The 19,100-nt window shown below is 36.1% G+C and overlaps 1 protein-coding gene across 27 annotated transcripts in view; it reads right to left on the minus strand.

The window, feature by feature from the left end:
• Nucleotides 1-19,100, minus strand: part of LOC129771300 (potassium voltage-gated channel subfamily KQT member 1) — a 1,095,885-nt gene that overhangs the window by 141,517 nt on the left and 935,268 nt on the right. For 2 of the 27 annotated variants that reach the window (XM_055774810.1, XM_055774809.1), the window contains exons 14-15: nucleotides 15,097-15,120; nucleotides 14,848-14,997 (exon numbers count right to left, since the gene is read on the minus strand). The exons of the other annotated variants lie outside the window; for them this stretch is intronic. In XM_055774810.1, coding sequence (XP_055630785.1) covers nucleotides 14,848-14,997; nucleotides 15,097-15,120 — 174 coding nt within the window. The remainder of the gene's footprint in view (nucleotides 1-14,847; nucleotides 14,998-15,096; nucleotides 15,121-19,100) is intronic. 27 annotated transcript variants of the gene reach the window in all.

Here is a 19,100-nt window from a genome sequence, read left to right on the forward strand (position 1 = left end):
GAATTGAATGAATTTGTTAGTGAAGGCTTCAAAACTACGAACTATTATTATTCTAAATGATATTTTTTTTCAAAATTAATTTGTTTGAAAATGTCTTATAACAAAGAAGCTCTAATTAATAACCAGTTCCAAAATAATGCCAAAACATGTGGCTTGATTTTTTAAAGATTGAAATTACTTTTCGATACCATCCTTATATTTTCCTCTAATATGGGAATAGAATTGCAACGGGTTGTGAGTTCCCTGGTTATTGGTATATTTTTAGTTATTGAAATCAATATAAACTGGCGGAAAATATAAGCGATGAAGAATAAATTTGTGTGTATCCTACATATAAATTTTATGGGATAGAATGAATTATTTCAAAATTACATGAGGCTATGTTTTGACATAAAAGAAAGAATAGATTGTTCTACAATCTCAATCTTTAGAGAAAGGACTGTTTTCAGGAAAAAAAAATGTAAAAAATCCTTTTTACCGGAAAAACATTCCGAATGTCACAAAAACACAAATGAAATATTTATTCGAATAAACAGAACAAAATAAACAGAAATTATAAAAATAATATTGAAGAATATTGTCCATATTTTTTACATTAACTGAAATCAGTTTATTTTTCAGTGTTGAACAACGCTCCAGCCTAAATATTAGGCTGTCAAAAAAGTCCTGCGGTATTTTTATGAATTTTCATTTGTTCATAAAATTACTTACAATCATCTGTTTTAAGTCAAATATGCGCCGTTTTGTTCGATGACTTGTTCCCAACGAGATGCCAACTTCATAATACCCCTGTTAAAGAAGCTTGCTTCCTTAATGGCAAAAAACTCGGATAGCCAATTTTCACAGGCCTCTTTTGTGGCTAACTTCTGACCACCTAGCTCGTTCGCCATGGACAAAAACAGGTGGTAGTCACTTGGTGCAAGGTCCGGACTATACGGCGGATGCAAAAGAACCTCCCATCCGAGCTCCCATCCGCTTCAGAAACGGGTCGATTTTGTTGCGATTCAGCAGCGATTCACATGCGTCGATACGGTCAAAGATGTTTTTTTGCGTCAACGTGTGTGGCACCCATACATCGAGCTTCTTTGTGAATCCAAGCTTCTTCAAATGGTTAATAACGGTTTGATGACTTATCCCCATCTCTTGGCCGATGCTACGGCTGCTACTATGCCGGTTTTTCTCGGCTAATTCAGCGATTTTGTCGTAATTTTCGACGACAGGCCTTCCGGAGCGTGGCGCATCTTCGGAGACCTCTACACCAGAACGAAAACGTTGAAACCATCGTTGTGCGGTGGAAATGGAAACTGTATCGGGTCCATAAACTGCACAAAAACTCGGTGGAGACAGACATAACAAAATAAAGACAGCGCCAATCGGACAATCTGTTCATGAGTGATTCCCGAACAAATATTTTTGGCAATTGATTTTTATATACAGTGGAGGGTGAATTTGAAAAAAATCATAACTAAGCGACCTCATGATTAGTTTGTTTACTTATAAACATGGATACCCTATTTACGAATCTTTCTCATTTTCCCCGGTTTTTTCATGATAAACAACAAGGATTTGAATATAACTTTGCAATTCACCACAATATTTACTACTTTGAAAGCAAAATCAAAATTAATTAAAATGATAAAAATAGTACTCATTATAGATTCAAAATTAAGAATATGTCAACTAAATAATTTGTACGAGTTTACTTTTCAACCCATTTTGTGCCAAGCGTTCGAAAAATCGAACAGCAAATTTGATTATTTTTCATGTCTTTGGAAAGTAACTATATGATAATGGTCTTGTACCAAAAGATAGTTTAAGTTATTAGCTACCACTTACCATCAATTTAATTCATTTTTGTATAACTTTACTAAGCAATAAATTTGGATTAAAACCAGTATGTCTGGAAAGTGTTTTCAACACCCCATTGAAATACTGAAATATGTGAACTTTTCAACATTATTACTCTGATAAAAAAACACACATTGTGATGTAAGGCAAAAAATGAGCCTCCTGATGGAAAATAACAGCCGGAGAAATTATTGTTCGATAAATCGAACGTTGGCAATAACGATTTTTTTTCTGTTGAACCAATACCAACACATCAGTCCTCCGCAGAGCATTATGGTATGTTTTCTTTGGAAGAGAATGTTTGTAAGTATCGATGAAGTTACCAAATATTGTCGAAAAGTTACATTTTTGTTCGTAATAACCTTAGGTGATAGCGGTTCGTAGAATTTCGTGTGTGGAGAGCTGGAGGAAATCATCAGTACGTTGAATCATTATTCTTATGAGATTGCTGGTGTGAACATTCTTCCAGCGGATGCGATGGGTAATCTTCTCGATGGAAATTAAAAAATTAAATGATGATTCTTTTCAACTGTATAATAACCTATCAACCATCAATGCTATTGTTTTTTCGCAAGTAATTTGAACTTCGCCGGTTTTAGAAAATGTTCGATTTTTCGGGAAATATATAATCGAAAAGAAATAATTCTTAAGTATTGACATTTCTCCACCACCAGCAATAAAAATAACAGCAACAGCTTTCGTTTGAGCTTGACCTTGAGCTTGGGTAGACTGTACAATTCGTAGTTGCTCTCCGTGATTGACCTGAACCAACCAAATTGCACAAAGAACACACAGAATGACGCTTGGGACTAGCAAATCATTCTCGTTGTGCAATTTTCGGTGATTCAAGCTTTAAATGGTCAATAACGACGCCGGCCACGTCCTTACAGTCACCAGGGGAAGGGAAGGAATGTTAGTATGATATTCGCCACCCGAAGGCCAGAAGGGTCGCCTCTATAGCGTGGTTCCCTAGCGTTTATCAAGGACGGGATAGTTGTTAGTGGGAATGGTCAAGAAAAATCAGGATTCACTGCGGTAAGTGATATGATTTTAAAAACGTTAACTCTCAACTATTCGGCGAAATGAGATTTGGAGAAAATATACCTTCTTATCGGATCGGTCATGCATTTCATTGTACATCGTGCGTAGTACATAGATATTTTTCCTGACCTGAGAAAATTATTGACAGCTTGAGATGCATTTTTGCCTTTGTCATAGTAGTACTGTAAAATATGTCGGATTTTCTCTTTATTTTGCTCCATATTTGCGACACTATAACTCACGAACGACTTAACCATACAAAACACTGTCAAGGACTATATTATAAATACCTTTCCAACAAGCTATAGTATGACTCGATACAATGAATACAACTAGAACTACGCGCTTACAACGACACCTCGCGGAAATACCGCAGGACTTTTTTGACAGCCTAATATTTAGAACGAAACAAAAAAAAAAACGAAAGTGAAAGAACAGCTCTTGCTTAAAAATTAAAAAAAAATATTCTTAAATATAATACATTTTATTTTTATGTCAATCGTCTTGAAACTTGCGATACATGCTCAGGATTTTTTACTATCCGATATTGTTCCATAGAACTTTTAATTGGAATAATTGTAAAAAATTGTAAAAATTTAAAAAATGCAATAATTGATCACTAAAATTATTGTAAGCAAAATGAGGGAAAAAAAACGAAAAGTGAATTTTTTCGCTTCTCTAAATATCTCGGATTGAAAAAAATTATAGCACAAATTAACAAATAAAACACATACAAAGGACTGTTTTTTTTTGTAATTTTTTATTTACCATTAGTTAAACGATAGGAAGTTTGCTTGGATTTTTTTATATATGTTTAAACCGCCGTTCTACGCATAGTTGCCCCATGTTCCAAAAACAGCAACTGAGAAGAACGCATTCAAAGTTTTCTAGCATATTTGTCTAACATAAGCTTTAAGCACTTCGGTTTGACAATACACTGGGGGTTTTATAAGCATAAAAAATTGTTCAATGAAATGTGAAAAGATCCCCTCATTTGAATCAATCAATCCTGGTTACGGGCTTAAAAACTCATGGTGGGACAGTTATGTCTGGAATATCAACATGGGACAATTGAACTTGATGGTGTTTTTTGAAATACTGGGAACAAACAATACGTTTTTTTTGTGTTTTTCCGAAAGATTATGCATAAAAACATAGTTTTATGAAGAAGCGAGTGATCTGCAGCACCTTTGCAGAATATAAATCTTATTGTTAATGGACACTCGCTAACAAGGTGTACAAGTGTTCTGTTAAGCTTTTTTTTTTGTTTGTTTGAGAATCAGTTCGTTCTTCCAAACCAGAGATGAGTGCATTAGTCTTGCTAAAAGCGTGACATAAAATTCTTGTACTTAAACGGATTTATTTGATGTGGATCTACAAAAAAACAAAAAACAGTTGAGCTTGATGTTGTTTTTTAAAATCTGGGAACAACATCAACTTTTTTTGTGTTTTTCAGAAAGATAAGGCATAAAAACATCGTTTTATGAAGAAAAGTGAAAATTGTCAAAAAGTAACATGGGACAACTATGCGTAGAACGGCAATAAAGGACCCTCAATATTGAAGGGCGACACGGGAAGAAAAGAAGGAATCATATGAGTTTATTTCACACTAGTTTCTACACCCAAAGTTAATTTTTAGCACATTTTCTGGCATCTCGATTTATTACATTAAATGAGCTGAAAGATATCATAAAATGTTCTACTCCCCAATACATGTATATCATTTGTATGATTTATATGCTAGAGCCAATATCAGGGAGCGAAACAGGAGACACATTTAAATGAAAGCTTTTCGTATAGTTTGTCAAATACACGGCCCAGACAGAGAAAGATATATTCTCGTTCATGTTTTTCTTTATCGGTTTAGAAAACACCTTCCAACTTCATTTTATGATGATGTGTAATATTATCACGCTCCTTTATAATAGCGCTGGCAGCTATATGGATGGTCGTGTAAAGTAACTTCGCATTCCAGCCGGCCTTGGTTCGATCCCCACTGACGTCGTATGGACTTTTTTTTGCACAATTCCAAATGAAAAGAGAAAAGAAAACAGAAAAAGATGTCTGCTCGCATACATAGAAACCATTTTGAAGCTTCAAAATAGCTCATTATTTGCGTATGAGAGTCAACATGACCAGGAAATGGCATCTTTTCTGCCAAAGATGGAATGTTTTCTGCCAACGCTAGTTTGGTTGTAGAAATGATACGGTGAGGTAAATTTTGTTTTATTGTCATCACCATTTTCCATTTCACTTCGCATGACTACTTTCTGTTGTATCGAATTGATCTTATTTATTATCAGGAGATTTGACAAAATTCATAGTCTGATTTTTTGGGGTTTTAAATTGGGGAAGTTTTATTCGAGCAGATGTTACATTCTGGTGAACACTGTGACTCCATGGTTCCAATAATGAACCGGTTCGTAAAGAACGGGTTACTCATCGCGAAAATTGAATAATTGATACCAAACTCCAGTCTGTTTTTAAAATATAAAATCAGCAGAATCTGAACCCGGAGTCGTATTTTCATTTCATTCAGTTCAAATCAGAAACGACTTTCCCCAAACCCTATGTGCTCGGGGAGTACCATCGGGATGTGTGCTTCTCCTGTCCATAATTAAAGCTATCACTAGTCACCTTTTTTCCGAGGAGAAATAAAAACCGCACTAAAAAGTTCTCGAGCGTCGTTCTGTTGGACGGAAACTCTGAACCCACCATGGGTTGGTTTTAAATTTTTAACTCCCGATGCTCCCTATGGTAACAGTTCGCGTTTCCGTAAACAGAACAATAAAAAGGAATGGAGCATACGTATTTTTATTCTGCTGTGGATCTGTGGATCTTTCCCACCAACCATTGCAGAGCCATTCCAGGTAACTTTAAAGTTACAACGTGAAACATTTGAAATGTTCATGGCTCGCGATGTCTCCCGCAGTAAATGTTGTGTTGAATGCAGCACTGCTGCTCGGTCATTTCGGAGTTAAGTCTTACCTGTTTCGGGGATGATGCATGCTGCTAGAACAGCTTAAAATATATGTCATCACTGGAGCGGATCTCCTGCTCCGTGTCATTACGGTTGTTACATTTATTTCATCCGTGCATTTCGGTGGAAAGCTTTACCGTCGGCGGTTTCAAAGTTAATCTAATTTTTTGACTTCAAACACATAAGGCGAAATAGACGGCTTTTGTGGTGGTGACCGGGCCACATTATCGTTTGACCGGAAGGGTATTTTATTTTCCCGCGGTCAAAGCGAATTATTTCCTCCCCAGCGTCGTCGTGGCGTTGCTTATCACTAATCTGTATCTGTACGGCTGTTAGTATTTTGTGGGAGAAGGAGGAGAACCTCTCTCGTCGGTTAATCATTTCGCGTACTTTCTGTGAAGCGTTTTCGGATTCGTCGGTGGGTGGTGGTGGTGGGTGGGTGAAGTGGGTGTGTGGAGGTGTGTGTTGGCACTTGTGTTGGATTTTTCATTCTCAAATCAAAACGGAGGTTGTAGCGCTCGCCAAGAAAACTCAGTTATATACAGCGTGAAACACCAAACGGCGGCAATAACGGCCATAACTACTACACAGGTGAACAACAGAGTTTGTGTCTCGGGAGAGAGAAAAAAAAACAGCAATCACAACAACGTCTCATGCAATTGAAACCATTTTGCGAAACATGCACTAAGGCTAGGTGTGTGGGTGTATGTGTGCTTTGTATAGATGCTGAAGTTTATTTTTTTTTACAAGAGGTGTTGAAGTGAATGGTGTTTTCCGGTGCTTCGTTCGCGTCGGCAGGCGTAACCGAGTGGCGTGAAGAGCGGATCCTGTTCAAAAATTCAAGAATGAACATTAAAGCGCATGAAACAACGTTACGAGCGGATTCACAGTCACATTCGCATACATACAGACACGGGAGTACAAACGGAATTATTTAAACGGTGAACAAAAACGCAAAAAAAAGCATTGAATGTATGTATTTTTGTACAGACAAGGACGAAGCGAAGAACAATTCAAGAGCGAACTTTCTTTTACATCGAGACGTTAAGTTCGTTTCAAACACATGGGAGCACCAGCACCGCTTTCCGATGTTCCGTGAAACGGTTTGCGACCCTGAGAAGCTCTGTATGTCTAGAGATGAAGTGTTTTTTTTTCTGTATGAGGGTGTTACGAGAAACGAAACAGTGAACAGAAAGCATCAAATATGGAACAATGTAAGCACAAGCACAAACCGGCTGCTCTGCTCAGTGCTGTTCGAGATTAACGTCATCTTCCCCACTGCAGTAATGTTGTTTGTTTCGGTCGGAACTGCATACGTCATCCATGTTTGATACGTTACATTTCGCAGTTTATTTGCTTTCCCAACATACAACATATCACGGTCATTCGGAAATACTAAGGATGATGTTGAGAATGCGAATGCCGAACTAAAAAAAATATATACCCAATGAATTTTTCCCGAGCAAAACACGAGTTCACGTGTGCCGAATTTCCACTGCTACATTTTTCATCGGGGGGTTTTCGATTCAGCCTCAAATGGGCAGTGGAAACTTGTTTCGCACATAAGGTGGCATATCGGCTCGCACGGAACCCATAGAACCTTCGCCATCCTGTGGACTGTGGGGATCTCCTTGTGCATTTATAAGTTCGAGCGGAAAGTTTCTGCCTCGGAATACGGGATCGTGGGAGTGCTGGTGTGTATTCTGGTCGGGATTCGGAACGGCAACAAGACTGGAAAGTTTCTAATGTTGCAAAAGTAATGACCCGGTATGATTTCATTCCGTTGAATTAAACGTTATGCTGTGTGGCTGCCGGTTTCTGGGAAGGCATTGACTTGGAAAAAAAAGCGAACCGAGTGACGAAAGTTTACGGGGGTGTGGCTCTCGAATCACGTTGGATTTGCGTGATGGTTCGTACAATGGAAATTGTGTGTGAAGTCATATATATTTTATGTTATGTGGCTGCAAGGGGGGCATGATGCAGACGACCGGAACGTTATGATATGCTATATTTTGGTGACTGTGTTCCATCGGTAATAGGAGATTGTGTTGAACATTCGAGCTACATATCTAGAGTGAGGCAGAGAGAACATGTTCTATGAACATTGTTTCAGTTTAAAATAACATTGTTTGCGAATGTTTGCTGGCGAAGACTCTAAGGTTTCGTGATGTTTCATGACTATTTCAATCCAATGAGCATTTCACTGAACAATGAACATTGCACACGCATTTGTCTGGTAAACTGAGTATTTAACATGGGAGTCTTTTTTTTTTGACTCAACAATATTTTTTTAAAAGGGCATATGAGTTTTAGCATGAACATTATTTGAGAAATTGTAGCTCACAAACTTCTTCTTCTTCTTCTTCAATGGCACTAACGTTCCTAGAGGAACTTCGCCGTTTCAACGTAGTATTACTTGCGTCATTTTTTTATTAGTACTTAGTTGAGATTTCTATGCCAAATAACACGCCTTGAATGCATTCTGAATGGCAAGCTTTAGAATACGCGTGATCACAGTGCAGGTCGGAGGAAATTTCTTTGACGAAAAATTCCCCCGACCAGAACGGGAATCGAACCCGAACACCCGGCATGTTAGTTATGACGCTAACCACTCGGCCACGGGAGCACACAAACTATAGATTGTAAAAAAACTTTCTAGGAACGACTTGCAACAAACAAGGCTTTGCGAAAAAATATACACTGGGTATATATTTTCGGGATTAAATGAAAATCAACAACAAATGTTGAATGAATCCAAAACTAAACAGTTCTCTTTACATATTTTAAGTGTGAAAACTTTATGTCATGTCCAAAATTTACATCACATTTGCAGGATCGTTTTCTTTAAGATCAAATTTTAGTACATTTTTCAAATATGTAATATTTTAAGTATTTCGATTGTACAATATGATTCAAGGTGTTATTCAAAATAATAAAGTCATTGTAATTGACTTCCTTCATGCATCCGTTCTCGAGATGTATATCAAATAGAATCTTAATACATTTGAATAATATGCGACAATACGCCATTTTCTCAAGTTATTCACGTTTCATCAGTAAAAAGAGTAGGTTTTTATTAAAGAAGGCTTTATTATTTAAAGAAGAGGGTATGATTGAATGAAAAAACTCAAAAAATATGTTTTCTTCGTCTTCATTATGTTTTAATAGTCATCTAATTCAGCCTCCTCAAAACAGAGTAATTTTCGATACTTCAACACAAATAACGAAATTCAAATTTTTCACTGTTATCAATTAAAAGTAAACAACTGAATATAATTCATGGAAGTATAAAGAGTTATAAAATAACATAAAAACGTATTAATCGATTGTGGTTTCATTGGAGTAAGAATCAGAACATAGCATAACTGAATGCTCGAAACAAACATATTTTTTACATTTCATGCAGTTGTTGCGTGTTTTTCGGTAAGTAATGACCCGGTATGATTTCATTCCGTTGAATTCACGTTATGCTGTGTGGCTGCCGGCTTCTCGGAAGGCATTGACTTGGAAAAAAAGCGAACCGAGTGACGAAGGTTTACGGGGGTGTAACCTTCTAGATAGTTACGAGATGATAAAGGTTCTGGAATATAAAATTTGCATATTTCTAATATTCTTTGTCTCTGTTTTATTGATAAACTATGAATTAATGCCTTTTTCAGATGGGACATAAAAAGATGATATAAAATTTCCTAGGAACTTCCTCTTTTTTTTCTTTGTTTTCTTGTCTATATTGTCCATTATAAAAAAAAACCCGAAACTGTAACTGTTAAAAATTACCATAAGCTACTGATTAGTTTATAGTTTACTGTTTACAATTCTTCCACAAGTGAATTCTTTCACAAGTGTGTATATGTATGACCATCATATTTAGCGAATAACTATACGAAAGACAAACATTTATATTTTGTTTTTGAACGTATGAATCTAACGACGAATAGCTAATATATGGATCCGTTCAATCTAGTAACAAAAGGGACTGAAATCAAATTAGAATAGTCCGGTAATGATCTTATGGATTATATTCAAAAAAAATTCCACGCCACTAACATTAATTTATACATTTCATTCAGCAATATTCTAGAATATGAAAAACTTGTCCAAAAAAGTTACTCCTATGCTCGCACCGATGTCTCAGATCGAATGAATGGGAAAAGTGGCACACGTCCCCTTTGTATCAACACATGCGAGACGCAAAACGATGACGAACGACGAATAACGAAGCTAGAGAGAATCGCAAAGTCGTAGTGTTGATATTTTTCTGAGAAATGGACGAATTATTGATTTCTCGGTCTGACAGACCAATGCGCGAGTATAGGAGTGTTAATCTATAATATTTTTTTCATAACTCTTTTCTCTCTCTCTCTCTGACAGCAAGACGTTTGGATAAATAGTCTTCAAGATATAGGATAAAACAATTCTTCATTTAATTTTTTATTTTTTTATTGCTATACTAGCTGACCCGGCAAACTTCATCCCGCCGAAAATTTATTTTTAGTTATCACATTCACGTTTTCTTACTAAGCGCACGTTCATGGGTCTAATCGCAGAACTGTTGATTGATTGATCTTCTTATATACCCTTTAAAATTACCTTTCACTATAAAATTGCTAGTACTTCTATCAAAACTCGTCATTATAATATTGGATTATTTTCAGACACAATTCTCGTTAAAGATTTTTCAACCACTTGCAAATAACATGTTTCTCTAACAATGTTTGATACAGAAAATATGATATAATAAAGACAGCCCTAAATCGGGCAATTCCCTTCTCGAGTTTTGTTCTTATGTAACACATTCGGCGATCCATTTTTATTTATAAAGATTTATAAAGAAGCTATAGGAGTGAGTTTTATCACATTAAAATCAATTTCCACTTTCGAACAAAGATCAATTTCGTTAGCCCAAAGATCAAATGGACGAACAACGCTTGTCACTATGAAATTGTAGAATATATGGGAATTGAATTTTCGCAAATTTTCCCATTTTATTCAGAGTTTTCCGAAAATTTTCAATTGTCATGTTTGAATGGAATATATTTGATTGAAAAATGTGTTTTATTTTTATGGGACCCCCCTCCATTGCAGTGGACGGAGGGGTGTCATACCATCATAGAAACATTTCTCGTACCCAAAAACCCTCACATCCCAATCCACATCCATATCCATTTGCTTGATTATTTCTTGAGTTATGCAGATGTTTGTGATTCATTTGTGTGGCAGCCCCCATGCCCTTCGAGAGGGGGGAAGAGTGTCGAACCACCATAGAAACGTTTATCGATCTCTAAAACCTCTTTATGCCGAGTTTGATTCTATTTGTTTGATTAGTTTTAGAGTTTTTCAGCACCCTCCCCCCTTCTTTTGAGGGGAGAAAGCAGTGTCAAACCACCATAAAAATATTTATTGCTCCCTAAAACCTCCATATGCCAAATTAGGTTCCATTTGCTTGATTATTTCTAGAGCTATGCAGAAATTTATGTTTTGCTATAGGAGACAAAAAAAATTATGTATTTCTATAGGAGACAAACAAACATCACCCTAGCCACCCTTAGAGAGGGGAAGGACTATCTCACCACGATAGAATCATTAATTGCACCCTAAAACCTCCACATGTCAAATTTCGTTTCATTTGCTTGATTAATTCTCGAGTAATGCAGAAATTTGTGTTTCATTTGTATGGCAGCACCCAAAGAGAGGGGGTAGGAATATTAAACAACCATAGAATCATTTATTACACCCTAAAACCTTCACATGCCTAATTTCGTTTCATTTGCTTGATTAATTGGCGACGAATGAAAACAAAGTGCGCGAATGGATTCTGAAAAGCCGTAATGAAATACCAGACCTTTCTATACAATAACTTGTAAAAAAATCCAAGTCTACTATTCACAGTGTAGTAAAGCAAACCAAGAAGTGACATAAATATTGGACTTGCGGATCGTTCTCTTGATTCAACTGTTCGAACACTTATGGTTGGGTTTAAGTTCGATATTTTCATATTAATTCAAAATGATGATGGTTTGAATGTTTAAATTTGTAAACCATATCCCATACTTATGAAATGAATAGTTGAAATGGAAATTCAAATTTTCATAGGTGTTTTATTAAAATTTTTGGTTGTCCAGATTATAGCGAAGCATCTCAGCAATTCCAAATGAAATCGACAAATGACAAAACATGAGTATTTTTGATTCCAATGAAAGTGTGCATTCCGTTTGGGTTAGAGCATATATGAGTTCTCCACAGCAATTGGGAATTTTTTGACTCAAGCGAAACTTTTGAAAAGGTAGTATCGATTTGAGTAAGAGAAATCTTTGATAATTTATATCTCAAAAACTATGAGTCGTACCGAAATAGTGTCTTAGAAAGAGTTATAGAGTATAGATGGTTGAATATGAAAAAAGGCACACTGAGAAAAAAATTAGTACCCTTTTTTTCTATTTACAAAATAAAAATTCAATTTGCAATATCCAAAATACATATTTTTTAATTTTTTTTTAATTTTTTCATACAAAATAGAAGTCATGCAGAAAATTTTAAAAATGGGCCCAAGATGGTAAAACTATTTTTGACGAGCTTTGTGGAACATCGAATTTTTAGGAATTTACGAAACTTCGAATTTTGTATGTTAACAATCATTTTTAGCCACAAATTATGAATCCTGATGTGATTTAAAACAAAAAAGGTTAGCCATTCTCGAGATATTATATTTAAAAAAATATTTGTAATTTATTGTCTTTTCAATAGTAAATAGGACCTTTATATATGTTTGTCGTGTTATACCATCATGTTCATGAGATTTTATGAATTCGCTTATAATTTCCAACAATTTGGGTCAAATATGCACAGTTTTGTAGCAAAATTTGTTGCCATTCTGAAGGTAGCTTCATAATGTCTCTATCATAGAGGTCTTGGTCCATATTACCGATTAACTCTAGCAATAGATTTTTACAATTTCCTTTTCATCATAATTTTTTATCACTCTGGAAATTGTGCAATGCGTGGAAAGGGTGATAATTTCTTGTTGCTGGGTCCGGACATATGGTGGATGCATAAAAACATCCCAATCAAGCTCTCGGAAATCTGTGGCCTTGCGTTGTCCTGATGGAACACAAAACCTTTTCTGTTAGCCAGTATTGAACGTTTCTGGTCAATCGCTTGCTTCAAACGGTCCATTTGTTAACAGTAGAGATCTCAATTTAGTATTTTGCACTATAATAATTTTTCTATTTTTATTATAGTGCAAAATACTAAATTCAGATATAATTAAAATTTTTTTGGAAAAATATATTAAGGTGCACCTATCTTACTGCTGCAGTAACGAAACCATACACGCCAATCGCAATTCAACGGCCTGGCTCGCATTCTCGAATTTAAAAGAGTAAAAGTGTAAAATTTACCGAATATTCTGTTTGTTGAGCTCCATCGTTAACACCTTGTAACTCACAACTGAATGGAACAAACAAGAAACAGCAAAAGAATTTTTTTTAAGTGTGAAATGTCACATTTACAACGAGTCTATACCTGTTTTTTATTCCCAACCTTATATAAAGCATTTTATTCTAATCATTTCGTCATATACGAATAGTACATAGTCTTGCAGGTTAATCTTGCAAATTGTGCACCGTCCGTATATGCTAAAAGAGGGTAATAAAAAATAACACATTTCGAAAAACCTATGTCTGTTACTCGAGCATACGAATAGGCTTTATTTTCGTAAGTCTATCAATAAGTTGAACCTAAATTTGAAATCACTCGGAAACGGACACTTTTAGGAAGTTTGCTACAATAAGTTTTATAAATTTAATTGATCTGTAGAATCATATTACATCATCGGAATTGTCTTGAAATAGTTGAAATTTGAAAATGTAACAAAAGTTGACCCTAACGATTTTCTTTCTGAAATTTTTCCATATCGCGGATTTGAAAAAAATCGGTTATGACCTTCACGTTTGAAACGCGAAATATGATGGTAAAAAATAATGGCTTCTAAATTATTCAAATCGGGTTTTTGTTATATTTTTATTTTCAAAATGAATATTCATTTGTTTCAAATTTTTCTATTTAAGTTACCTTACAACTTGTAAAAGTTTTTCTATACAACCATCAGTTTCCGAGATACATTCTTCTAAGTGGGATGCATGTTACATGCATACGTTCTTTGTAAAAATGACTCTTTAGTGAAAAAATTTTTTATATCCGTGAAAAACATTCGGTGGTCCTAGGGAAAATGCGTGTGCAACGTTTCATTCAAATAACAATAGAGTATTAGAAATCACTTGTTTTTGGTTATTCTGGCTTGATACGCTCCAACGTAAATCGGATTCATCGTTCACTGTGAGCTAAAGAATATTTTTTTCCATTTGCAACGTCTTAAGACTACTTTTCGAACTTTTGGGTTGATAAAATTATAATGAGTTTTCGTGTGACTTTGTTAGAGCTCCATTTATATTCACAGAATATTCTCACATTTTTAAATTTTACCCATATTCAATTGATATCCCCATTCGGTTCAGCTCAAGTGTGTGATCTAAATTAATTTCGGAAAGTTTTGGATCTGTCTAAATTCGTTGTTCATTAATTTGCAATGAATCACATTCGATAAGAAAAATCCTTCCACGCATTAAAATGTTTTTCATTTAATTTCCATGCGAAATTTTCTAAAATTTTTTAAATGAAAGCAACATTAAACTTATTGAGAGAGTTATAGAGACATTAAACTCTGAGAGTTCATTCGTCTCTAATGAGTAGCGTACTCTTTGAATTAGAATCAGTTTAAGACAAAACTTGGGCTTAAGAAAGGCAAATGTGATCATCTATCATCTCCTGAAATATTCCGGGTCAGCTACCTAACACCATATATTCAATTTAACTGGATTTGTATTCTGGCATGTCTTTAGTTTGACACAAGTCCACCTGTGACGTTACAAAAATATACTCCACCACCACAGTTTCAAACAATTGATCTCGACGCAACCTACCTTGTGATGCCGGTGATTTATTCTTGAAAATGTTCATCATGGGCGGAGTCAAAAACCGAAGGCTTCTACGCTTTTCAGGCGTCCTGAGAAATTCACTCTTCTCGTTCGGAGATGAGATCGACTGTATCGGTCGTAGACAGTTGGTTTGCGCTGTTGGGATGTGCATCCAGCCGAATAAGAGAAACAACAATCATAATCACAATGTTCGATTTTGGCTATGTGCCCGCATTACTGTGAGCTTACACTTACGATCTCCGTCGACGTTTGGAGCTCCTGCGACAGAAGAAATGATTGATTTAGCCTCGGTGGCAATTGAAAAGATGTTTCATGGATATCGGCATGCGGTTAAATCTCCTACCAGGACGTATTCGACGATTTGTTGTTTCACGAGCGAATGAGATGTGTCTCTGCCACCACCACCTTACCAAAACTACAGCATGCAAAGATTGCTTCTGGAAATGGATATTTTTCATTTAATACGGTTCAAAAATTACCGCCATGTTGCATGAATTTATTCGAAAACGAACGGTACCACCACCAGCGCATGCAATGGACAACAAAAATCCTCATCTGAGATTTTTCAGGGTCACGTTTTATCGCTCACGAAACATTCCCCCGTTCAAAGTTCATTCGCAGACCGAGTCCAGCTGCGTTCAGATGGCTGAAAAGCGCGTGATTCTTCCACCGACATCCTGACTCCTTCGTGTTGACTGTCTGGCTGTCATTTTGGTGTGTTGCGTTGAAGCGTGGAGCAGTGGAAAGGATATGGCGACGACAGGACCGTGCAGCGTGCACTGAATAAGAAATCAGGTTTGACAAGCCGACCCGACGATTGTCACGCGTTGTTCTCATGGTACCGAAAGTCAACGAGGCTAATTGACAGGGAGATTTTTCAGCAGTTTTTTTATTACGGGTAACACCCTTCGAATGCATGAATGAACGGTTCGGTTGCTGTTACACATCATTTTGGTCCAAAGCCCCAGCACCCACAAGTTGGATCGATTGAATCTTTATAGTCCGGACGTGCGCTCGATATAGTTTAATATCAATTATTGCGCGGTTACCCGTCTATCAAGCGTGGTTTGTTGTTTTAATGTTGTATTGTTGAAGCATTTCCAACCAAATTGGCTCTGTGCAATGTTAGCAATGTTTGCTTATGGCGATAGTACTCGTTTCAAAACAATTCATTTGTGTGTACTACAGTTGAATAATTACATACACAACATTGGGCACAAATATCAGCCCGAAAGGGGATTTTTTTGGCCAGTGGTAGGGGGTAGTGGGGGTTCAATTGCACGAAACAATGTGCCCTAGACGGACATACGAGGGACAACTAACCGCAGCACTGTGTTCGACATGAACAACCTTTTTGTGTGTTCTAGGGCTATGTTGGGATTACGGTTTACCTCACCGGGGGAAGTGATTTGTTAAATGAAAATGGACTTTTTCATTAGAAGTTGTGTTTTGTTGTCGAATTAACACCAATTATGGTTGGACTGCATTATTTGTACGATGAATGAAAGTAATCGACAAGAATAGCGGCGACCCTCGAGCGTGAGTTTAGGACTTTTGTTATGTTTTTCAGGTAGGAGAGAAAGCGGAACTGAAAATGGAAACTCACTTCATCTGGGGGGCAAAGTGGTCACTCGCACATATAACGCTAGAAGAGATAGATTTATGCGTGTTTCTTGGCCAAATTTGTTTAAACCATTATTGAAATAGTAGGTACATGTATGAAATGAGCTGTGCCTATTCACCTAGAATCATGATTGAAATTTTCTCATACATACAAAAACGTAGTAGGAAACACATAACGTTTTTCAAAATGAGGCTTGGTTTTGGTTGGGGTGGCATATTTGTCCTGGGTCAAAACCACAAAAGGGACCCCTTTAGGAGCAGAAGGTGATAAGGGATATAAGCTTTTGAAAACAGAACATTGTCAGTAGTAATCCTCCACTGACCACTTTGCCCCCCAAACAACGAAATACGAAATGCCCTCCAAACAACGAAATAATCGAATCGGAATTTGGAAAATCGAAAATTTTTTTCTATTCCAAATGATTTAAAAATGCATGAAACGTTGAGATCTGGTGTCATCTCTAAAAAAAAATGTTTGGCCGAAAATCGACCTTTTGGGACTTGAATATGAAAAGTATAAAAAAATTATCGAATTTAAAGAACCGACCACGTACATTTTGTTTATTGTCCCAAAAAAATGTACCTGTGCAAAATTTCAGCTGAATCGGGCATCAAACTCTCAAAGTTTTGATTTAGAAAATCGAAATTTTTTTGTCGTTGCCAAATGACCTAAAAATGCATAAAACGTCGAGATCTGGTGTTATCTCGAAAAAAAAAATTTGCCCAAAAATCGACTTTTTGGGACTGCCTGAGTGACCAAAAAATCAAAACTTTGAGTGCTTTGAGACACCCCTAAATCATGTCCGATTGAGCTGAAATTTTGCACAGGCCATTTTTTTGGGCCAATAAATGAAATGTACATGGACGGTTCTTTAAATTCGATAATTATTTTTTTTCCATGCATCCATTGTCACCCCAAGCTATGAATCCATTTATAATGGATTTGTCAAAAATAAAAACACAAACTTTGATCACACTTCGTACATTTCCTCTTTTTCGAAAAAAATTGCCAGTTTTTTTTATCGTGCATAATTCAGAACTAAGATGGCCTGAGAATTCAGCTTATTTGGCGATTATACATTTTTTCTCGAAATTTTGTTTAATTTGAACCGCTGAACCTATTTCCGATCTTTGACCAGCAAATGAAATATACCTATTTGGGAAATATTTCCTATGATTGAGCTACAAGCAAATGTTCATTTTCAGATGAACCCTCTAAAAATTTAGTTTTGTGGATTTCATGGTGCCGAGACCGGAGAGACTGTTTTTGTATCATTTTTAGAAAACTTCTTTACAAAAATCGAGGAAGGAAACATGGGAACAAATGTTTGAACCGCTTGACCAATTTTTAATCTTTTTACAGTTTTTATAAAACAATATATCAAGGAACTTTCTTGAAAACTGTAAGCTACAAACCGAATGTCAACTTTCATGCAAAACATAGATTTGTTTTTTATTTAATTTTGAGATGTCGAGACCGAAAAGACCCTATCTTTTCCAATGATTTTTGAATAGCTCAGCTATGACTACGTCTTTCATTAAGGGTGCAGAATTAGAAAAAATAGTTTTTATGAAACAGTTCTAACATAAACAACTCTTTTTGCAGCAAATGGATTTTGATGATTCGTATACAAATCGAAAATTCCTCTAAAATTTGTTGTTGTTGTATGCACTTCATATACCTTACGATTTTTCACTTATTAGAAAGTTTAAATTGACGCGAAATGAAAGCATACTCAATGTCCGTACATTTGTTCCGTACTTTCTATGCTATGCATAGACACAGAATCAAACAAAATCTTCACTTCACTTTACTTCCCGTTTGATTGTTGAGTGAACATCGTTTGCCGTCGAGCGGGAATGAATTGTCTTTCTCAAGACAAGTTTTCCACAAGAGCCCTTTTCAGGAGTAAAGGCGAACAAGCAGAAAAAGTTTAGAACCTCTATAACAAAAAAATGAATTAAAAGGAACAAAAGTCTTCGGAGACGAATGCGTTTGAGAACTCTTGATTCGCTCTCTTATATTGGTCTTATAGAAGCCATCAGCAATGCGTTGGGTAGCGTAGAAAATGCTCTGTGTGTGGTCTGAGAGCAACATGTCAAACAAGTTTCGAGTGCGAGATGGCTTCTCGAGATGGATAATAAAACAAACAAATTTATCAGATCCAAACATTCCCGGGAATCGTGGAGGCGATCTGGTAACATCAATGCCTCTCACGCTAAAGGTCACGAGTTCAATTCTTCCAAAAATGAAAGTAAAGGTGATGAACCAGCCAAAATGTGTTGAAAGTCACTATAATAGAAAAAAAAACTTTCTCGGGAAGGAGAAGTTAGTGGACAATCAGCTTTCCAGATTGTTCCGAGCCTGAACCTAAAAAATAGTAGGTTTTCACGAAAACTGAGCCATCTCCCGTCTCATTACAGTCTATTTTTGGACACTGACAAAAAAGCTTTAAACCAAATCTAAACCCATTGTACCATCAATAAATGATTCTCCAGGTTATTGCTTATCATTGTCAACATCGTATAGGAAATCCGCTAACACTATTTTCTCCTATAAAAAAAGTCATTTTAGGAAAAGGGGAGAAATGATTTTTCGGACCACCCTGAAATAA

The sequence above is a fragment of the Toxorhynchites rutilus genome, chromosome 2 (genome assembly GCF_029784135.1).
Source record: "Toxorhynchites rutilus septentrionalis strain SRP chromosome 2, ASM2978413v1, whole genome shotgun sequence".
In the NCBI taxonomy this organism is placed as follows: Eukaryota; Metazoa; Arthropoda; class Insecta; order Diptera; family Culicidae; genus Toxorhynchites; species Toxorhynchites rutilus.